Genomic DNA, 18,812 nt, shown 5'->3' with positions numbered 1-18,812 from the left:
TATCAACCCATAGAACATAGTCCTTCTTCATTTATCATGAGTCACTCTATATTCTTTGAATACAAGCCATATAATGAAATAAAACTTAGGTCTAATTGTTAATATCATTACTCTAATTAACCAAACAGTCTTTCAGTCAGAAAAATTAGAAGTAAGTATAGCCTGCTCTTGAAATCAGTTGTTGATATATATATATATGTAAATGATGACCCATTATTGTACTGATGTGCAGAAAATAATGTTTATTTGAAATACATTATAAGGGGATAGTTGAATGTTTTGCATTGTGTAAGCACATGACCTCAGGGTTTTGCCCTAATGTATGGGCCAGTAGTTCAGCCTTCTGCTTTTCCCTTTTCATTGATATGAAATAACAGATCTTGTAGTGCTGTCTCATATTTAGCCTCCTGATCTTCCTCTCATAAATACTATTTTCCCTCTTTGCCTAGTTCATCATAATTTATGGACTTTTGGATTTATTAGAAATAGCACTTCTTACTGTCGGCTTGTGAATACCTATTTCCAGGAAATAATAGCAACATTATATATCAAATAAATATAAAAACTATATTAATAAACAACAATGGATTCCATTTTCTTTCTGTTCTTTTCCTCTTTTCAGTTGGTTCAAGGAGGTTGTTTGATCACAGCAGTATTTAAATCACTCTGAATACCTTAGTTAACACCCCAAGACACAGAAGAATGGAGATTCAGATCTAGCTTTCTTCAGTTGCATCTACACTTGGTGTGAGCTACGTTAATAGAGGGAATCGTTGCACTGCTATTAAAACAACTGAATCTTATAAAACACTATCCATTCCCACAGTTCAAGGTGAGCAAACACTTCTGCACTAGAATCTTTTAATAATTTAATAAATAAAGACAAGACTGTCGGTGTACTAGAAGTAAATCCAGGCACTCAGCAATTAAGTTTCTATCTCTGCTTCCTCTTTACAGAGAGATTATATGCAAAAGTTATTTTTAGTATGTTTTCAAAACTCAAAATGTTTTAGATAGCTTAACAAAAATTATTCTGTAAGGTGCTATTACTTGATTTTTTTTTCCAGTTTTTCAAAAAACAGTTCCACTTCTAGCTCTGTAAAAATGTGACTAGACATAATCAGTGCACTACGTACTAGCATTTCTGAAATTTGCCAGCTAATTTCCATAAGCAGAAAATCAGTCTCATTATATTCAACTGTCCATCTCATAATTACATGTGACAAATGACATTCAGTGTCTAGTAACACTACATGACTATTTTGTGAATAGGTCTTTTTCTGACAGTAATGCTAAGAATTTATGATAATTTGAGATATCAAAATCAGGTAGTAGAAGTATGATAACTTTCAAGATGCCAACTATAGTAAGCCATCTTCTTTCACAGAAAGGGAGAAGGCAAGTGGGATGAAAGAGCTCTTTTAGCCAACACTGTCATGAAACGAAGCCAGCTCAAGCTACCATACTTAGCTCTTCTAAGTATACAGTTATAGGATGTAAGACACACCAGTTTCTGCATTGCTGTACAGCATCATATTAAGAAAAAAGTGTCCGGGTAACTCAAGATAATGTAAGACTAGTTGATTGTGTGTGAATGAGATTTATCATTCAGCAGAATAAAATCTAGATATAACCAGTATACTAAAGCAGCAAAATTTGATGTGATCTAATATTTAACATGGAAGCTGAGCAGAGCTGAGTGAAGTAAACTTAATTTTACTTTGCTGATCTCTTTATAAAATGTTTTCTTGCATTGTCAAGATCGGTTATGGTTCCAAACCCAGACTTTTCCAATCTGCAGGGAAGCTTTTAGGAGCCTAAAGCTTAGAAAGAATTCTAGCATTTGTAAATTTTTTTTGTCAAAATACATATGGATGTTTTTGTCTCTTTCTGTTCATTCAACAAAATTATCCTAGTGTAAGGATATGTCAACATTTTGTTTTGCATGCTGTAATGGTGACATAAAAGGATAATAATATTTTGGGTGAGGCTACATGGAAATAATATAGAAATGTAAGTGTACAGCACAGGTTTGCTATCAGGGAATATCTATGAAAGTATAAATCAACTGTCATTCATACAGAAGCTGTCTGAACAGCTATACTGAAACTTCGATTAATCAGTGTTTTGCATATTTCATGGCAGCAGGTAAACGGTGGCCCATTATTTGTTAATCTACTCTACACATGGTAGCAGTCCGAAATAAGAGCATGAGTCATTGCAAGTCTGTAAATTCATTATGTTTGCCATTCCTCTTGCAGTAATTACATACTCTCTAGCTTCTGTTGAATGATTTTCAGGAAGTGATAAATGAAATCTTGTGATTTACATAGTCCATTCTGTCTGAAAGTTCCTAAAAACCATATGCTGTTTATGCCCAACCACAAGATACAAGTCTTTTCTAAAAAAAGCTGTGGAAGTTGATGACTCTAGAACAATAACGTTTGCTCAATTTCATATGAAGAATTAAAATTTCCTTTTGTGAACAGTGAATAAGGAAATTAAAAAATCATTTTACGGTAGCAATTACACCTTTAACTTTTACAGTAAACAAGATCTAGAGTAAAAGAGGATATAGCACCAGCAGTGAGATACATGTAAGCACAGAGGCTGAGGTGAGGCTAGCATCTATACTGGTGTAATATATACTGGAATACTACAATGCATTCATTAGTGTTTATGAAGTGTTTTGACACCCCCAGTGAGGCAGAATATTTCTGCCATTAAAGAAAACCAAGCTTGCATAAATAATATACTATAAAGAAGAAATAATAACAGTTCAATTGGTCTCAGAATCCAATTAAGTTTTGATAAAATTGTGTCACTGAATTGTCTCACATAGAAGTGGAAGGGCTTAAATTAAACCCTTTCAACTGCCTACCCCTATACCAAAACCCAAATACTCCAGTCCCGAATAGAGAACAGCTTAATAGGACTTACCACTTAAAAGAAAATGAGGGTAAAACATGATAAAGATTAGAAGAGAAAACAAACAAGGAAATAGAGGGAGAAAAGACATGGTTTTGTTCCCTGGACTACCTAACTGCTATTCATTCATTTCAAACCTTTCCGTAGACTACAGAAGGCCTTGAAATAACATTCTCCAGTTTCAGCACAGAGATTCTATTACTTGCCTACTGAGGCTTGCCAACTTTGGAAAGCTATACGCATTACACTTTCTCTAATATCACTCTGTTCTCAGTAAGCCTTCTCAGTAAGGCTACATTCTACTGCCGTGTATCAGCTTTAATTTCTGTGAAGAATGCAAAGATCAAACTTTGGAAATCATACTCACCCCAGAGAGCCATAAAGATGGAGAAGAAGACTGTGGCAGGGTTGTCAAATAAGTGGCTAGCTCGAGCTGTAGAACATGCAGAGCTGAGGTTCCAGTAATCACAGAACTTGTCACAGAGAGGGCACATGGTGAAGGTATTACGCTGGTCACACATTTCCTTACTAAGAATAAATAAGTGCATGAGTTGTTAAGAGTATTCTGACTCAGAAAAGGGTTGTGCAGTAGTGATATCAATCAAAAATTCATAGCTATTGCAAGATATTTTCAATATGTGGCTTGCAGTAATATGGAGTAAAGGCCCATCTCTTTAAGGCGCACTGCCAACCACTGTAATAGTAAAATACCTGTAAGTACTATATCAATAGAAAAGCAATTAAAAACAGCATCTAATCTAATAAATCAATGTATATTTTATTAGTGATTTTATTAAGACAGCAATAAGATTGGGATTAACCATACTAAAAGAAAATAAAACACAGTCAAAGTGGAATTTGCCATATTTGCACTCAGCTACATGATTTGACATAGATTAGACTTTAATTAATGAGAAAGAATTTTATAATGGCTGTAAAGGAAATTCTGTGGGTTCTTATCTCATTTACCCCCGATAAAACAGTTCTTTAATACAACTGCATCAAAATCCACATCAAATATCATATTACTTTAAAAATTAATAAATAAGCTAAGAAAGAGGCCTGGCTGTGTTGATCAGCAGATGATCAGCACTGATCATCATTTGCTGATGATACAAACATGGGAGGAATGGCTGACATGCCAGAAGGCTGAAGGGTTGGACAGAAGGTGCCCAGAGGTGTTGTGGAGTGTCCTTCTCTGGAGATGTTCAAGACCCGCCTGGATGCCTACCTGTGCAACCTGGTCTAGGGAGCCTACTTTGACAGGGGGTTTGAAAGGAATACAGCTGTTAACAGTTATCACATAGTTAAAATACTGCTCTATTTTGAAAAGCAGTAGAGGGTACTGCAGATATATCTTTGTGATAAATCTCACTTCATTTTAAATGTTACCACAAATTTTCCTACAGACAAGCATGGCTTGTCATTATTTGTTTAGAACAAGAAAATACAATCTAACATAGATGTACTGTCACTCACCCATTACCTATCAGCAGAGTGATTTGTTTGAATGAATGCAAGAACTACCCCAGTATATGTGACCAACAGCTCTATTAAGCTGATATGTTCTCTACCAAGAATCAATCCCAGATAGTGTCATTTCTTAATTGTGAAGCAGACTTCACTGCATCAAGTTGTCAATTTTCAAAGAATTATATAAATCCTGAATTGGAGGGAATCAAAGGATTGTTCATTCTAACTCACAGTCCCCACACAGAACCACCAGAACAGAAACCTTTTATCTGAGAGAGTTGTTTAAGAGTTTCTTGACCTTCAGCAGGGTTGATGCAATGACCGCTTTCCTGGTGAGCCTCTAGTAGTACCTGATCACACTCTAAATGAAGAATCTCTTTCTAACACCCAACCTATTCCTACTCTGAGAAGACTCCATGTCATCTCTTCATGCCCTGTTGCTGTCACTAGACAGAAGATACCAGCATCTGTCGCTCTTCTTCACCTATAAAGAAGCTGTAGACAGTCATAAAGCCTCCTCTCAATCTCTTCTTCTCTAGGCTGAACAAAACAATGGACCTCATCCCTTTCTTACATTAATGCCTTTCTTACATTATAGTATCCAAAATTAATGCCTTTCTTACATTTTAATGCCTTTCTTACATTATAGTATCCAAAACTGCATGTGGTAATCAAGGTGAAGCGATATAAATGTTGAGTAGAATGAGTTTTGTTACATATTTGTAGTGGAAATGCTAAATAATGGATTCAACCAATGATTGAGCAAGGCCAACCCAGGGGAGCTCAGGTGCAAGCAATGCACCTGAGTGACCAGAAGGGGTGAAGCCAGGACCTCATTTAAGGATTTGTTTTTGAGCTATCTCTTTGGAGACCTATCTTAACACCTTATGAGCCTTCTGAAGATGAGTAGTTTTTCTGTTATTTCTGCACCTGCTGCTATCTAATCTAAGCAGATTCTTATAGTGTAGCATAAGAGTTTGCTGTTCTGCCATTTTGTTACTCTTCTATCATATTGCATTATTATATCTAGACACAGAGAACAGAGTTGAACTTTTTTTTTCTATTTGTCAAGATGTCAACAGTTTATGGGCTGAATCAGTGACCAATGGGGGACCCATAATCCAGGAAATGGAGGGAGGAAAAAGGGAAATGGATGGGTCTAAAAATAAAGCAGTGGCACCAGCTTGAGGAAGAAAACTAATTTACTAAATATGATATTGGAATGCAAAATAACCCAATATAATGCAATATAATCGGAGTTTAAGCTAATAATCAAAGTGTGAGACAGAGTGTCTGAAACTGAAGGCCTTACTCTAAAGCTGGAAAGGGAGACAGTAGGAAGCAGGTACTGCTGAGATGAGCAGCAAAAAAAGAGACAGTCTCAGGAATTTTGTGCAGTTCTATCTTTCCCTCTGACTTGCAAAGAGGAAAACAAAGTCCTCTGGGGTGTGTAGTTCTTATTCTCATCTGAGAAACTGATACCTGGAAGATTGGCAGTCCATGAAACTGGAGCATTAACTCTTTACTCCCTGTGCCTTATGTGATGTTATGATGTGGAATATAGATAGTAAGAAACAAAACCATGACACAGGAGCAATCCTGTGTATATCAAATCTGCTGAATAACAATCTTACTTGAGCTAACAAATTGGTTTTATTAAGATGAGCAAAGCTATTCAAGAGTACTGAACATGATATTTTCATTAACTTCTGTAAGTTCTGAAATTTCCCAATAGTACATCAATATGCATTTACAGAAATGCAATGGGATTGCCTGGTCACATACTGGACAAATGAATGTTAGTCATTCAAATATCTCATCTACTCAATGGATTTGTATTTCCAGTGTCCAAACTGTTGTTAATGATGCATCTCTATACTTCACATGTCTTAAAAGCAACTATTCTCACTAAGGTTTACAATTTAAAAAAAGCACAGTCTTACAATTTTCAAATAACAAAAAACTCTTTTAAGAGAAGCTTACCTGGGAATGTCACTCTCAATGGTTATACATCCATAAAGAAATACAATAATCCCAACTACTGAAGATGGAATGAGGAATTCTGTGTATAAACCCAGCCATGCAAAATAAAGTCCTATTTTTTCTCCAAAATACTTCCTGAAAGAGAAACAAAAAGAAGAACAAGAAACACATGATAAAGGTGTCATTTTTCAAATGTATTTTAACTTTCAAAGACCGTTAAGAAACTAAAATAGTAACTGTCGAAGATATGAATGAAAAATCAGAGCATCTTGAATTCATGAAGAGGGTGATTTGAGTAGTTTGAAGTACTTTGTTCTGAGAAGTTAAAGACAATCCTTTTTCTGTATAGCGTATACTCAAGATCTGATCAGAAAAAATGGTACTTCTTACATCTTTGAACAACCATCGGCAAAATAATCCTCACTTCTGTCAAAAATAACTATTTCACCCAAATGATTAGCAGAAAATGTTGGAAAGTATTAAGTTCTGCAAAAGCACGGCCAGGTAAGCCATCATCATTTGCTTCTGTAAATCCTCCTGGATTCATTTGGAGACTAATGTGGTAATAAGATCTGTATGAACATACTAACAGTGTCCTCTGACACTTTATAGAGGAATAAACTTGAATTTTGATCCAAATAGGAAGGTTTATATCTATATCTAGCAATATGTATAGCAATATGTATATGTAACATATATAATATATATGTATTTAAATGTATATCCTGGCTCAATCCACAGTTTATTGCAATGGCATGAAAATTCCCATTTTGTACCTCACACTCTACATCCTTCAGTATAAAACACACCTTGCTGTCTCAGTGAGAATCGGCATATACCAGTATATACTCCACATTCACATCATAGCACTGCTTTTAAACCACTTGGAAATGAAGTCTATCACATTTGCACAGACCATAAAGAAATACAAAATTATTATATCGTTTATAAAACAACAATGACTGTGCCAGAAAGTGAAATATTCTAAAGAGAAGCAATGACAATTCTTGAAAGCATGATAAATTTGAACCTGAGTTTATCAAGCTAGCAAAACACTGAACACAGATACACTTCTTTTTCTGACATGACCTGCACTCTTGTCATGATATGACATGAGAGATAGAGAAGACAAGGGGGAATAGTTTTAAAATGAAAAAAAGGTAGATCTAGATTAGATATAACAAAGTAATTCTTCATAACCTGAGTAGTGAAGTACCAGAACAGGTTGCTCCATCCCTCAAAGTGTTCAAGACTAGATCATCTGATTGAATCACCATTGAGCAAACTGGTCTGGCGAGAGTTGTCCCTGTCTATGATAAGGTGTTGGAACTTGATGATCTGTAAGGTCCCTTCCAGTCCAAACCATTTTATGATTCTATAATCTAGCACTGGAAGAGAAAAATAGAATAGTTGTAGTGAATGGCCAATACTGTGTAGGAAAATAAAAAGGTTTTATTACGTGAACTACAATTTGGAAGACTGTGGCTGCAGTGACAATCAACTCAGCCATCTCCAAACTTGTGCAGGATTTACTACTTTACCTGGATGCATATATGGCCAGGAGACCCAAAGGATTTCATATCAGGGCACTTGGTCTTCGTGCAAGACCTCTCTCAGTTATTTATCAGTAACTGTGTCACGGAGATTTCTCCAGATCCAAGTCTGTGACAGGACAGTGAATCTCACAGGACAGTGAATCTCACTGGAGCACAAGTCTTATGAGGAGCAGCTGAGGGAGCTGGGATTGTTTAGTCTGGAGAAGAAGAGGCTCAGAGGAGACCTTATTGCACTCTACCACTTCCTGAAGGGAGGTTGTGGTGAGGAGGGGGTGGGCCTCTTCTCCCTGATAAATAATGACAGGACGAGAGGGAATGGTCAGAAGTTGCGCCGGGGAAGATTTAGATTAGACCTGAGGAAACATTTTTTCTCTGAAAGAGTGGTCAGGCACTGGAATGGCCTGCCTAGGGAGGTGGTTGAGGCACCATCCCTAGCGCTGTTCAAGAAGCGTTTAGATGAGGTGCTAAGGGATTTGATTTAGTACTTGGGTAGGGATAACGATAGGAGGATGGTTGGACTAGATGATCTTGTAGGTCCTTTCCAACCTTATGTACCTATGAACCTATGGACCTGATACAGGTTTAAAAATATTTGAGGTGTGGGGGACAAAGTGGTGAGGCCAGACTCTTTTCAGCAGTGTGTGGAGACAGGACAAGGGGAAATGGTCAGAAATTGTAGCATAAGAGGTTCCTCATGAATGTGCACAAAAACTTCTTTACAGTGAGGGTGACAGAGCACTGGAACAGGCTGTCCAGAGGAGTTGTGGAATCTCCTCTGGAGATATTCAAGACCAGCCTGGACGCCTACCTGTGTGACCTGGTGTAGGGAACCTGCTTTGGCAGGGGGGTTGGACTTGATGATCTCTTGAGGGCCCTTCCAACCCCTATGATTCTGTGAGCAGAAACTCTCTGCTTTACTAAGAACACCAATAACAGCATTCATGTGAGTCCTGGGATAAGAAGTCCCTGAGCTGGAGGGGATAATCCCTACAGCTGTGTATGAAAAGTTTTGCTATTGCCTGAAGAATCTAACAAACTGTCCATTTAACTGAAGTGCAATGTGATAAAGAGGTCAATTCAGAAATAAACTGGGTTCGTGAGGGGTAAAAAATTCACGCAAACCTTGGAAAAGAGTAGTTGTAAGCGTTAATTAGTTTATACAGACACTGGGTAAGGTAAAGAATAATAACAATTGAAAAAAGAATGTCCTATCTCCTTCTCGCTTCCTCCATAAAACTCTGTCCTATAAAAACTGGCACAAATGTCCAAGTCTGGTTTGAGTGAAAGCTGTCATACTTCCAGCTCTACTTAATGATTTAATGAATATTAAATGCAAGATGAATATGCCCCGTGGTGTGAATAAGCCTTTGTTGCAGAGTTCCTCAGAACCATAAAAAGATATTGGATTTGAAGTGAAAAAAGGTTACAGTAAGAAGATTTGCTCAGTATTACTTCAGATTCATTCTAGTCTCATCTGGCTTGAAAAGAAGCTGGATGAAATGCTGTCTAAATTCTTGGTAGAACTCATGGGCATTTTTTACATAGTTCTGTTTTTAATTGATTACTGCATTTTCCTAAGCTTAAAGTTGTGTTATCCTCTTTTTCCTAATAAAGAATTCCTTGTTTATAGTCTCAGAGTGTTAGAGATATATCTGCTAAAGACATTCAAGGAAAAATTGCAGTGTTCTGTATGGGAACAGAGTTATTTATCAAGAATTATTTTTTACTCTTGTTACCTACCAGGCATAAGAAGACCCTCTCCAGGATCCCACACATCTTTGTTGACTGCAGAAGAATTCTGCAGTAATTCAGCAAACTAAGCATGAAATCAACTTGAACACATTAATGACTACTGCCTGAAAAGAAAGCAAGTCTCTTCACCCTCAAAGAGAAAGCAAACCCTCATAAAATGAACAGTAGCCACTGGCACCCAGTGAATAAAAGAATTGAAGGTTAAGCCTGATACATTATAAACGATTTAAAATGTATATCTATTACGTAAGAAATCAAACAGTCATGTATACAAAAGCAAAAATTTCCTAATTTTTATACACTACTTGTAATAGTGTGAAGACTCCACTCCATAAATGATGTTATTCAGAAGGTAAAAATGAAAGCTGCTTCAGCAGGGAGAAAAGATCATAACATTACTATTTTTCAGGCATTAGCAACAGGGTGTTATTATCCTGCCTAGCTACCATTGTGTTGTCTTTTCTCTTTGCTGCCTCAGTAGAGCTGGTGAAAATAATGAATGTTTCAGAAAGGCTTACTACTTTCAGTCTGCTGATTGCATATGTACATATCTCAATCTCATTAATGGAGAGATGCCTCACCATGGCCTTCCAATACTTGAAGGGAGTATATAAACAGACTGTTCACATGGGTTAATTGTAATAGGATAAGGGGGAATGGTTTTAAACTAAGACAGGGGAGATTGAGGTTAGAGACTAGGGGGAAGTTTTTCACTCAGAGGATGGTGGTGAGGTGGAGCAGGTTGCCAAGAGAGGTTGTGGATGTGCCATCCCTGGAGGCATTCATGGCAAGGCTGGATGTGGTTCTGAGTGTCCTGGTATTGTGGTTGGCAATCCTGCCCAGTGTTTGAAACTAAACGATCCCTGACGTCTTGTTCAATCTAGGACATTCTATGATTGTATGATTCTAATCATCCTATAGACGATGTATGCTGTTAGATATTTAGAAGTATTAGCAGGAGGAAATAGAAATGAATACATGAAAAATGAAACAGACAAGGACCTTTTATAAGCACTAATCTATAAATATGCTCCTCTACAAATTAAAAAAACAGATAGCTCTGTTTGACTTGACACCCTCAAGGATGGAAAGGCTTGCAGAGACCTTGATTGACTAGATTTGCTCAGCTAGCAAATGTCAGATTCTGCACCTGGGACATCCTGGGATCTATGTACATAATGGGAGATGAGACACTGGAGAGCTGCCCTGCTGAAAGGGATTTGGGGTTCTTGATTAACAGCAAGTTGAACACAAGACAACAGTGCATCCAGACAGCCAGAAAGGCCAACTGTACCCTAATGCACATCAAGCACAGTATTGCTGTCTGGTCAAGGGAAGAGATTATTCCACTCTGGTGCGGCCTCACTTATGGCATTGTGTCCAGTTTTGAAGGTGGAGAGAGGAAAATATATGAGGAGAGGCTGAGATAGTTTGGTTTGTTCTGCCTAGACAGAGGCTGTGGTGGCCTACAACTTCCTCACAAGGGGGGTGGAGAGACAGGTGCTACTCTCTGCTTTTGGGTAACAGCAGCAAGACCCAAGGGCACCAAGACCGTGGTGACAGCACCAAACTTGCTGGAGTTCAAGAATTTCTTGGACAATGCTCTTAGAAACACTGCTTAAATCTTGGGTAGTTCTGTGTAGAGCCAGGAGTTGGACTTATTGACTCCTTTGGGACCATTCCAAACTTCGAATATTCTATGACTTCATGACTTATCAGAGTGTCATGGTTTTATGATTTTTGGTACTGGTATTCCACATCATAACATCATGTAGTGCATTTAGAGTTAAAGAGTTAATGCTCCAGCTCTGTGCATCATCGATAGTTCCAGGTATAGCTGTTTCATAAGAGAAGAAGAACTACATTCCCTAGAGGACTTTGCGATGCATTGCGTTCTTATGTGTTTACGCTCAGAGGGAAAGATAAAAACTGTCTGCAGTCACGGGACACTCTCTTTCCTTTGGGATCAACTCAGCAGTGGGTGATCTCTGCCGTCCGCCTTCAGCATTAGCGTAAGGCCTTCGATTTATCGGACACTCTCTCTTGCTCATTTTACTTGATTTATTAGCTTTAATTCCAATTATATTGTATTATATTGTGTTATTTTGCTTTCCAATATCTATTCAGTAAATTAGCTTTCCTCCTCAGATCGTTGACGCTGTTTGGTTTCTAGGCCCATCTCCCTTTTCCCTTTCTCCCTTCCCCTTTCCTGGGGCGTGGGTCCGTGGGTCCCCCGCACCAATCGTCACGGAACCGGGCCGAACCTGCCCGTAAACCGTTGACACAGAGTGAGGTAATTTTACATTAATAAAAATACAACAAAACAGGGTCTTCTTTTTAAAGTGATGATCTCCTACCCAGGATTTTATGATACTGAGACTCATATCTGCAGGAGTTTTGAGATGCTCATCAAGCATGCTTTTGTCTCAGAAAGATAGCCACCTCTTTGTGATATCAGTAGCATAAGCATAGTCCTATTATAGCTCCTAAGTGATGAAGGCTACAGTGAACTAGATGCATAATTCATCTGTCAGATCAGAATTCATAATTCAGATGCATAAGTCAATTTGCTTCTGTCTTGCCATAAATCATTAGAGGTGCCCTACTAAAGAAAGTTATTCCATGGCAAATTTGGACAGGAAAAATGGAAATTTTTCTCCCCCTTGAGAGGGATTCAGTGCTTGAGATGTAACTATGGAATGCACATCCTAACAAATTTCAAAACTTGCAAGTCAATTGATGAAGTTTTCATACAAGCCCAGCTTTGATCATGGATTAGGTTCAGGGACCTCCAGAAGACCCTATACAAAACCTATTCATTCTAGAATTACATAGTTCGAACTGTTTAACTTACTTCTTCACAAAAGCCTGCTATCTTCAGGAAGGTTTAAAAAACTTCTAGGAAGTGTCCTACTATACCTGTCTCCAGATCAATATTAGCATTACCTCTTAGGAAAATGACAAATGCATTAACTACAAAAAATAAGTCAAGTCTGAACATATCTTTACCTAATGAAAGAGCATCATCAAAATAGAATTTAGAAAGTTAACCATGGTATATTTTATAGCTCTTTTTAAATTACAGTACACGGAACTAGAATTGATAAAGGCAGTTCCACAAGACACACTAGATATATTTCTCTCTAATAGAAATCAATACTTAAACTGGGTTTAATGCAGAAAAATCTCTAGAATTCTGCATATCTTAGAAATAGAACTTGTATGTTCTACTTTTTATGCCAGAAGTATGTTAAAAAATAATTCAGAATTTCCCTTTCAAAAAAGTCTAATTCCGCTCTTCTGAGTTTAAAATATTAAGCAAAAAATTGAATAAGACTATATGTAGACCTATTCTTTTACTGTTCATTTCATATAGATTATTATTTTGAAAATTAAAGAATAGAGCTAGCCAGGCTTAGCTAAAAGCAGCGTTACTTAATATCTATATCTACACTCAAAGACTTGGTATTACAAACATTTTATAACTCAAGCCTCAGTTTACGCTTTACAACTTATACAATCTGTTCTACATATCCCCTTAAAATTTTTACTTGAAATTGTTCTGCATAAAAATTTAGAACTATTACTGTATTCTCATTTGGTGAAGCACACCCCATTCATCACTGTATTTCTTAATTTATTATTAAAAATGACTAATTCCCTGTACACCCAAAGATATGCATATAGCCAAAGCAAAATTCTTCTACTCATAAGAATATAGGAATCAATAGAACTGTCAATAAATATTGCAATGCCTCTTTTTATCATTCTTTTTTTATTATTCAGATTTTTTAAGGACATTAAAGACTCATCATGCAACTATTACTCTGTCAGAATATCACTCTTATCAAGGACAAAGAATCCCAGTATGTGCCAAGAGTGACCATAATAAACACAGTTTCTAGCACAGGTCTCTAGTCACTTGGAAACCAGTAACCTCCAACAGCAGCAAGGAACTGAAGGAACAGATAATGCTACAAGTGACATATTCAGTCCTCTCCAAGGGGGACTGATTTTTAAAATAAGGTAAAATAAATGCTGTTTCTGCTCATCAGAGTCTGAATATAAATTTGTGAATTCACACAGTTCTGCCATAACCAGAAAAAATGTTTAGTATAATCAATCTGAAAAAGAAGAACTACAATATTTTTTTCAAAATATGAGGTCAATAGTCAATTTTTAGACGTGACGTAATAATAAACATTTCCCTCCTCCCTGCCACGATACAGAGGTGTAAAAAACCTAGTCCAGTCTCAGGAATAGAAACTCTAAATCAGAACTACAGAAAAGCAGTGAGAAATTTTTCTTAATCAATCCAAGATTTCACTTTTTGAAGTAACTGTGTTAATCTATTAATCTGTATCAGATAAGAACAAGCTCCCTTAGTGTGTTCATAAATCCATATTACCTTATGAGGTCAATAGGTTGAAACTTGTAAAATACTCCATATCTTGCCCATTCTTGATACAACAACTAAATAGTAAAATAAAAACAAAACAAAAAATTAAACTGAGATAAGTGTTCAATTGCTTTTACAGAGACTGTCTAAAAATTAAATAACAGGAGCAAAAAATACACACAGCTTACTATAATTCAGTGCAAAACTTGCAAGTACATTTTTTGAACAGTTCTAGAAGATTTCAGCCATACCAGAAATTCAAGTATGGGGTGCACAAGCCTTTTCTCTATACACCTACTTCCATCATATTATCTTTATTAGATTGTGATGTTAAAAACAAGTGTTTAAAGAGAAGAAAGAAAAGTGTCGTAGCCTTATGAAAAATCTTTGGAAATATGCTAAAATAGTTCTACTTATAGATTAAAAATCTTCTTTAATATAATTTATTTAATGTCTGAAATTTTAATAAGTAAATACTGAACAGTGTTTTCAGTGAGCCAGGCAAAGTTCAAAACAGGTAAGCTGGTACGTAAAAAGATATCAAGATGTAAGAAATGTGGCAAGTCCTGCTGTCTAAGTTGCAGAAAGCAACTTAAGAGGCTATTGTGTCCTGTGAACACTATATAATATTTCCTCTCCTCACACGTCTCATGCACACACAAGTTTTAACATCTAGTACCGGAACTCCAAACTCACTCACCACTTAAAAGCAGCACAAGAGGATGCTTTTCTGATAGCACAAGAGCTCTCTGTCCCTCTGAATAAGAACGCAGGCAGTAAAGGTATGAATCTGGCACTACTTGGCAATGACCTGCTGGACAGACTGAGATAGAAGAAGGGATTGTACCATCTGCTGGAAACAAGGACAAGTCACCTGGGGAGAATACAGGGGTGCTGTCCAGATTTGAGGGGATTAAGAAGGCCAAGGCACAGATGGAACTGAATTTGGTGAGGGATGTTAAAAAGAACAAGAGGGGCTTCTATAGGTACATTGGCCTGAAGAGGCAGGCCAAAGAGAGTGTACCTCCCTTGGTAAATGAGAAAGGAAAACTGGCTACAACAGATATGGATATCATCCTTCTCAGGTAAGGCTGAGATACTAAATGAGATTTTGCCTCAGTTTTCACTGGTAGCCAGGATTCTCATATTTCTCACCTCCCTGAAGCCTGAACCCCTGAACCTCTAGATGGAAACTGAGGAGTAAATCCCCTCTTGCTGTAAGAGCAGAGCAAGTCTGAAAACGCCTCATGAGGCTTCATGCCTGTGGGCCAGATGACGTGCATCCCAGGCTCCTAAGGGAGCTGGCTGATGTGGTTGCTGAGCTGCTCTCCACTGTATTTAAAAAGCTGTGGCTGCTGGCCAAAGTCCCCAGGGACTGGATAAAAGGAAACATTACTTCCATTTACAAGAAAGGGAGAAAGGAAGACCTGAGGAGCTACAGGCCAGCGAGTCTCACCTCTCTGCCTGTGAAGATCATGGAGCAGATGCTACTAGATGGCATATTAAAGCACATGAGGGATGAACTGAGGCAGCTAGGATGGCTTTAGCAAGGGAAGGTTGTGACTTACCAGTCTGGTGGCCTTCTATGGTGAAGTGACAACATAAGTGGACAAAGGTGACTAATGTCATCAAAATGGACTTGTGTAAGGCTTTTGACATATCCCCCACCACATCCTTATCTCTAAATTGGAGATATATGGATTTGAGGATTGGACTATTTGGTGGATAAGGAACTGGTTCAAAGGCCGTAGACAGAGTGTTGTGGTGAATGGCACTATATTCAGGTAGAGGCTGGTGACTGTCAGAGATCTGTCTCATGACCAGTGCACTTCAACATCTTCTGCTGTATTAGGCAATAAAGGGGCACTGACGGGATATGACTCCATAGGACAACCCCCCTTTCCTTTGTCATCTGCTACGTAAATAAAAGCAAGGGGGGGGGGGGTCCTATCACATCACATCACATCACATCCCGTCAGCGCCCCTTTATCTCCTAATACAACAATACAACATCCTTCATCAAAGACATTGATGACAGCCTTGAGTGCACCCTCAACAAGTTTGCTGATGACACCAAGCTGAGTGGTGCAGCTGACACCTTAAAAGGATATGATCCAGAGGGACCTCTACAAACAAAAGATGGACCTTTGTGAACCTAATGAGGTTAAACATAGCATAGTGCAAGGTGTTGTACTTGGGTTGGGGTAAACCCAGATGCATATACATACTGGGAAAAGAACTCTGCTCCCCTGTGGAGAAGGACCTGGAGATACTGCTGGATGAAAAACAGAACAGGAGCCAGCAGTGTGCTCTTTGCAGCTCAGAAAGAAAATAGTATCCTGGGCTTCATCAAACTGGGTGGGGAACAACAGAAGGGCAACATCTGGAGTACTACATCCTGGTCTAGGGACCTCAAAACAGGAATAACAGAACTGAACACAATACTCCAGGTGAGGACTGACCAGGGTAGAGTAGAAGGGGAAGGATCACCTTCCTTGACCTGCCGTCTGTGCTCTTTTTTAATACACCCCAGGATCTCATTGGCATTCTTGGCCACCAAGGCACACTGCTGGCTCATGGCCAACCTAGCCATGGAAAGATACAGAGCTCCTGGAATGGGTACAGAGACTGATGGAGGGAGCTGGGCTTGTTCAGCCTAGGGAGCAGAAGGCTGTGAGGAGACCTCATTGCAAGCTTCCAGTATTTAAAAGGGGATTATAAACAGGAGGTAATCAACTTTTTACTTGGGTAGACAGCAATAGAACAATGAGGAATAGTTTTAAGCTCAGGGAGCTAAGGTTTGAAATGTACACCTGGGGCAAGTTATTTAGAGAGGGAGTTGTGAGGTGCTGGAACAAGCTGCCCAAAGAGGTTGTCGATTCTCCATCCCTGGAAGTGTTGAAGACTAGGTTGGATGGGGCCCTGGGCAATCTGATCTAGTACCAGATTTGGAGGTTGGTGGCTTGGCAGGGTGTTGGAACCTGATGATCCTTGGGGTCCCATCCAACACAAGCTGTTCTCTGATTCTCTCTCTCTTCTCAGGAAGTGTAGATCCTCCAGAAACTTCTTAAGAAAAGGGACAAAACTGCTAACATTTAAGAACCACAAACCAACCCCAATACACTCCGCTATCATAAGCAAGGGACTTGTAATCGTCTTCCTCATCCTTTGTTTTGTTCCTGCATGCTACAAGTTTGTTGCATTTTAAAAAAGAAGAAACTTGATATAGTCCTTTAAAAGGACTTCCTGGAAAGGGAATCAGTAATTATGGTATGAAAGTTATCATAATGATCTGAAACTAATGACAACTGCTGGATAGAAAATACCTCTTGATTAGTAATTTGGCAAAAGAGTTAATATGATAGTAGACCATTCTATAACTGCATATGTATTTATTAATAGTTCAGAAAGAACTTTCATCGATTAAACTTTTCAGAAATAGTTGAAGACCAAAGAAAGCTTAGAGGTGACATAAGAAGGATTCAACAAATTTAGATGACTGTTCATATTTTAACTTCAGTGGAAATAAACATCAGGGCAGCGGCGTGCAAAAAAAAAAATCTTCTATGGAACCACCTGAATTCTTTATATTTCCTTTCACATTTTTATAAAGGAATATAGACAGTCACACTCATTTAACGTTATTTCTTGAAGCACAGACTAATTAAAAAAATAATATTTAGGACAATAAGAAAGCACATTAAACCTAACATTTTGTACTGTACCTTTCTTTCATTCATGTCATCATTCTGGTATTCATATTTACCCTAGGAAGAGAGTATGTGTTAATAACCAAAATATAACCAAATATATAATATAACCAAATATATAATATAACCAATATAACCAAAATATAAATTCCGTAAGAGATTGTTCAACTGCTAATGCAATGCAGATATTACATTTAAGTCATAGTTTTAAATGTATTTCTACAAAGGTTTTCTTGCTAGAACACTAAAAGCAATTTATTTTCATTATCACAGGAAATCATCTTTAAGGTCTATGTAGGTCACTCCAAAATTAATGCCTCCTATTTATTTCCATGGAAACAACAAAAGACACAAAGAACAAAATGACACTGTTTACAGAGCACACTCTCAGCTGCAAAACATTTTATTTTTTTTTAATTTAATCACTGCAACTAGCTACATATTTTTACCAGCAATGAACAAATGTTGGAATACCACACATACAATAATCTGCATGACCATCTGTATCATGGCTTGTCTTCCACAGTGTCACCACTGCTGAAATACACAACCCACCACTGTTCTATCTCCATAGAAGTTCAGCAAGTGTCGATGAATGACAGTGGGTGAAATATTTTCCACATATTCGCTTCATATGTACTGCCATCTCAGTCACCATTTTGTCAGATTGCTTCTATTCAGCTGTCTGCCACAAGTCAACAAAATTTAATGGAATAATGACAAGAACATTAAACCACTATTGCTATAACACTAACATCTGCCTATGATCTAGTGAGCCAATAGAACAAAACAGGAGGCATTGATTTTGGAACATTATTCATGCTATTGAGTGCTATCACGAAAGAATTAAATTTGTAATGCCATATACATACGTCATGAAGTGGGTATGCTGCATCATAAACATTGTTTGCTATTAGTGTGCTAATACCTAAAAAAAATTAAGCACAAAAATATTGATTTCATTTGATGACATCACATAAAGACAGACGTTACTGAAAATGTTCAAAATCA

At 37.7% G+C, this 18,812-nt stretch overlaps 1 protein-coding gene across 1 annotated transcript in view; it reads right to left on the bottom strand.

The window, feature by feature from the left end:
• The window catches only part of ANO2 (anoctamin 2), a 149,782-nt gene that overhangs the window by 113,994 nt on the left and 16,976 nt on the right, over positions 1-18,812 (bottom strand). The window contains exons 7-11 of the mRNA XM_065742388.1: positions 18,674-18,729; positions 17,817-17,858; positions 14,101-14,165; positions 6,385-6,519; positions 3,296-3,456 (exon numbers count right to left, since the gene is read on the bottom strand). Coding sequence (XP_065598460.1) covers positions 3,296-3,456; positions 6,385-6,519; positions 14,101-14,165; positions 17,817-17,858; positions 18,674-18,729 — 459 coding nt within the window. The remainder of the gene's footprint in view (positions 1-3,295; positions 3,457-6,384; positions 6,520-14,100; positions 14,166-17,816; positions 17,859-18,673; positions 18,730-18,812) is intronic.

Source organism: Cyrtonyx montezumae, unplaced genomic scaffold (assembly GCF_038088225.1).
Source record: "Cyrtonyx montezumae isolate F1298 unplaced genomic scaffold, pur_monq_1.0 scaffold_3, whole genome shotgun sequence".
NCBI lineage: Eukaryota > Metazoa > Chordata > Aves > Galliformes > Odontophoridae > Cyrtonyx > Cyrtonyx montezumae.
The sequence above is the reverse complement of the archived record's forward strand: the minus strand, read 5'-3'. Positions and strand labels throughout refer to the sequence as shown.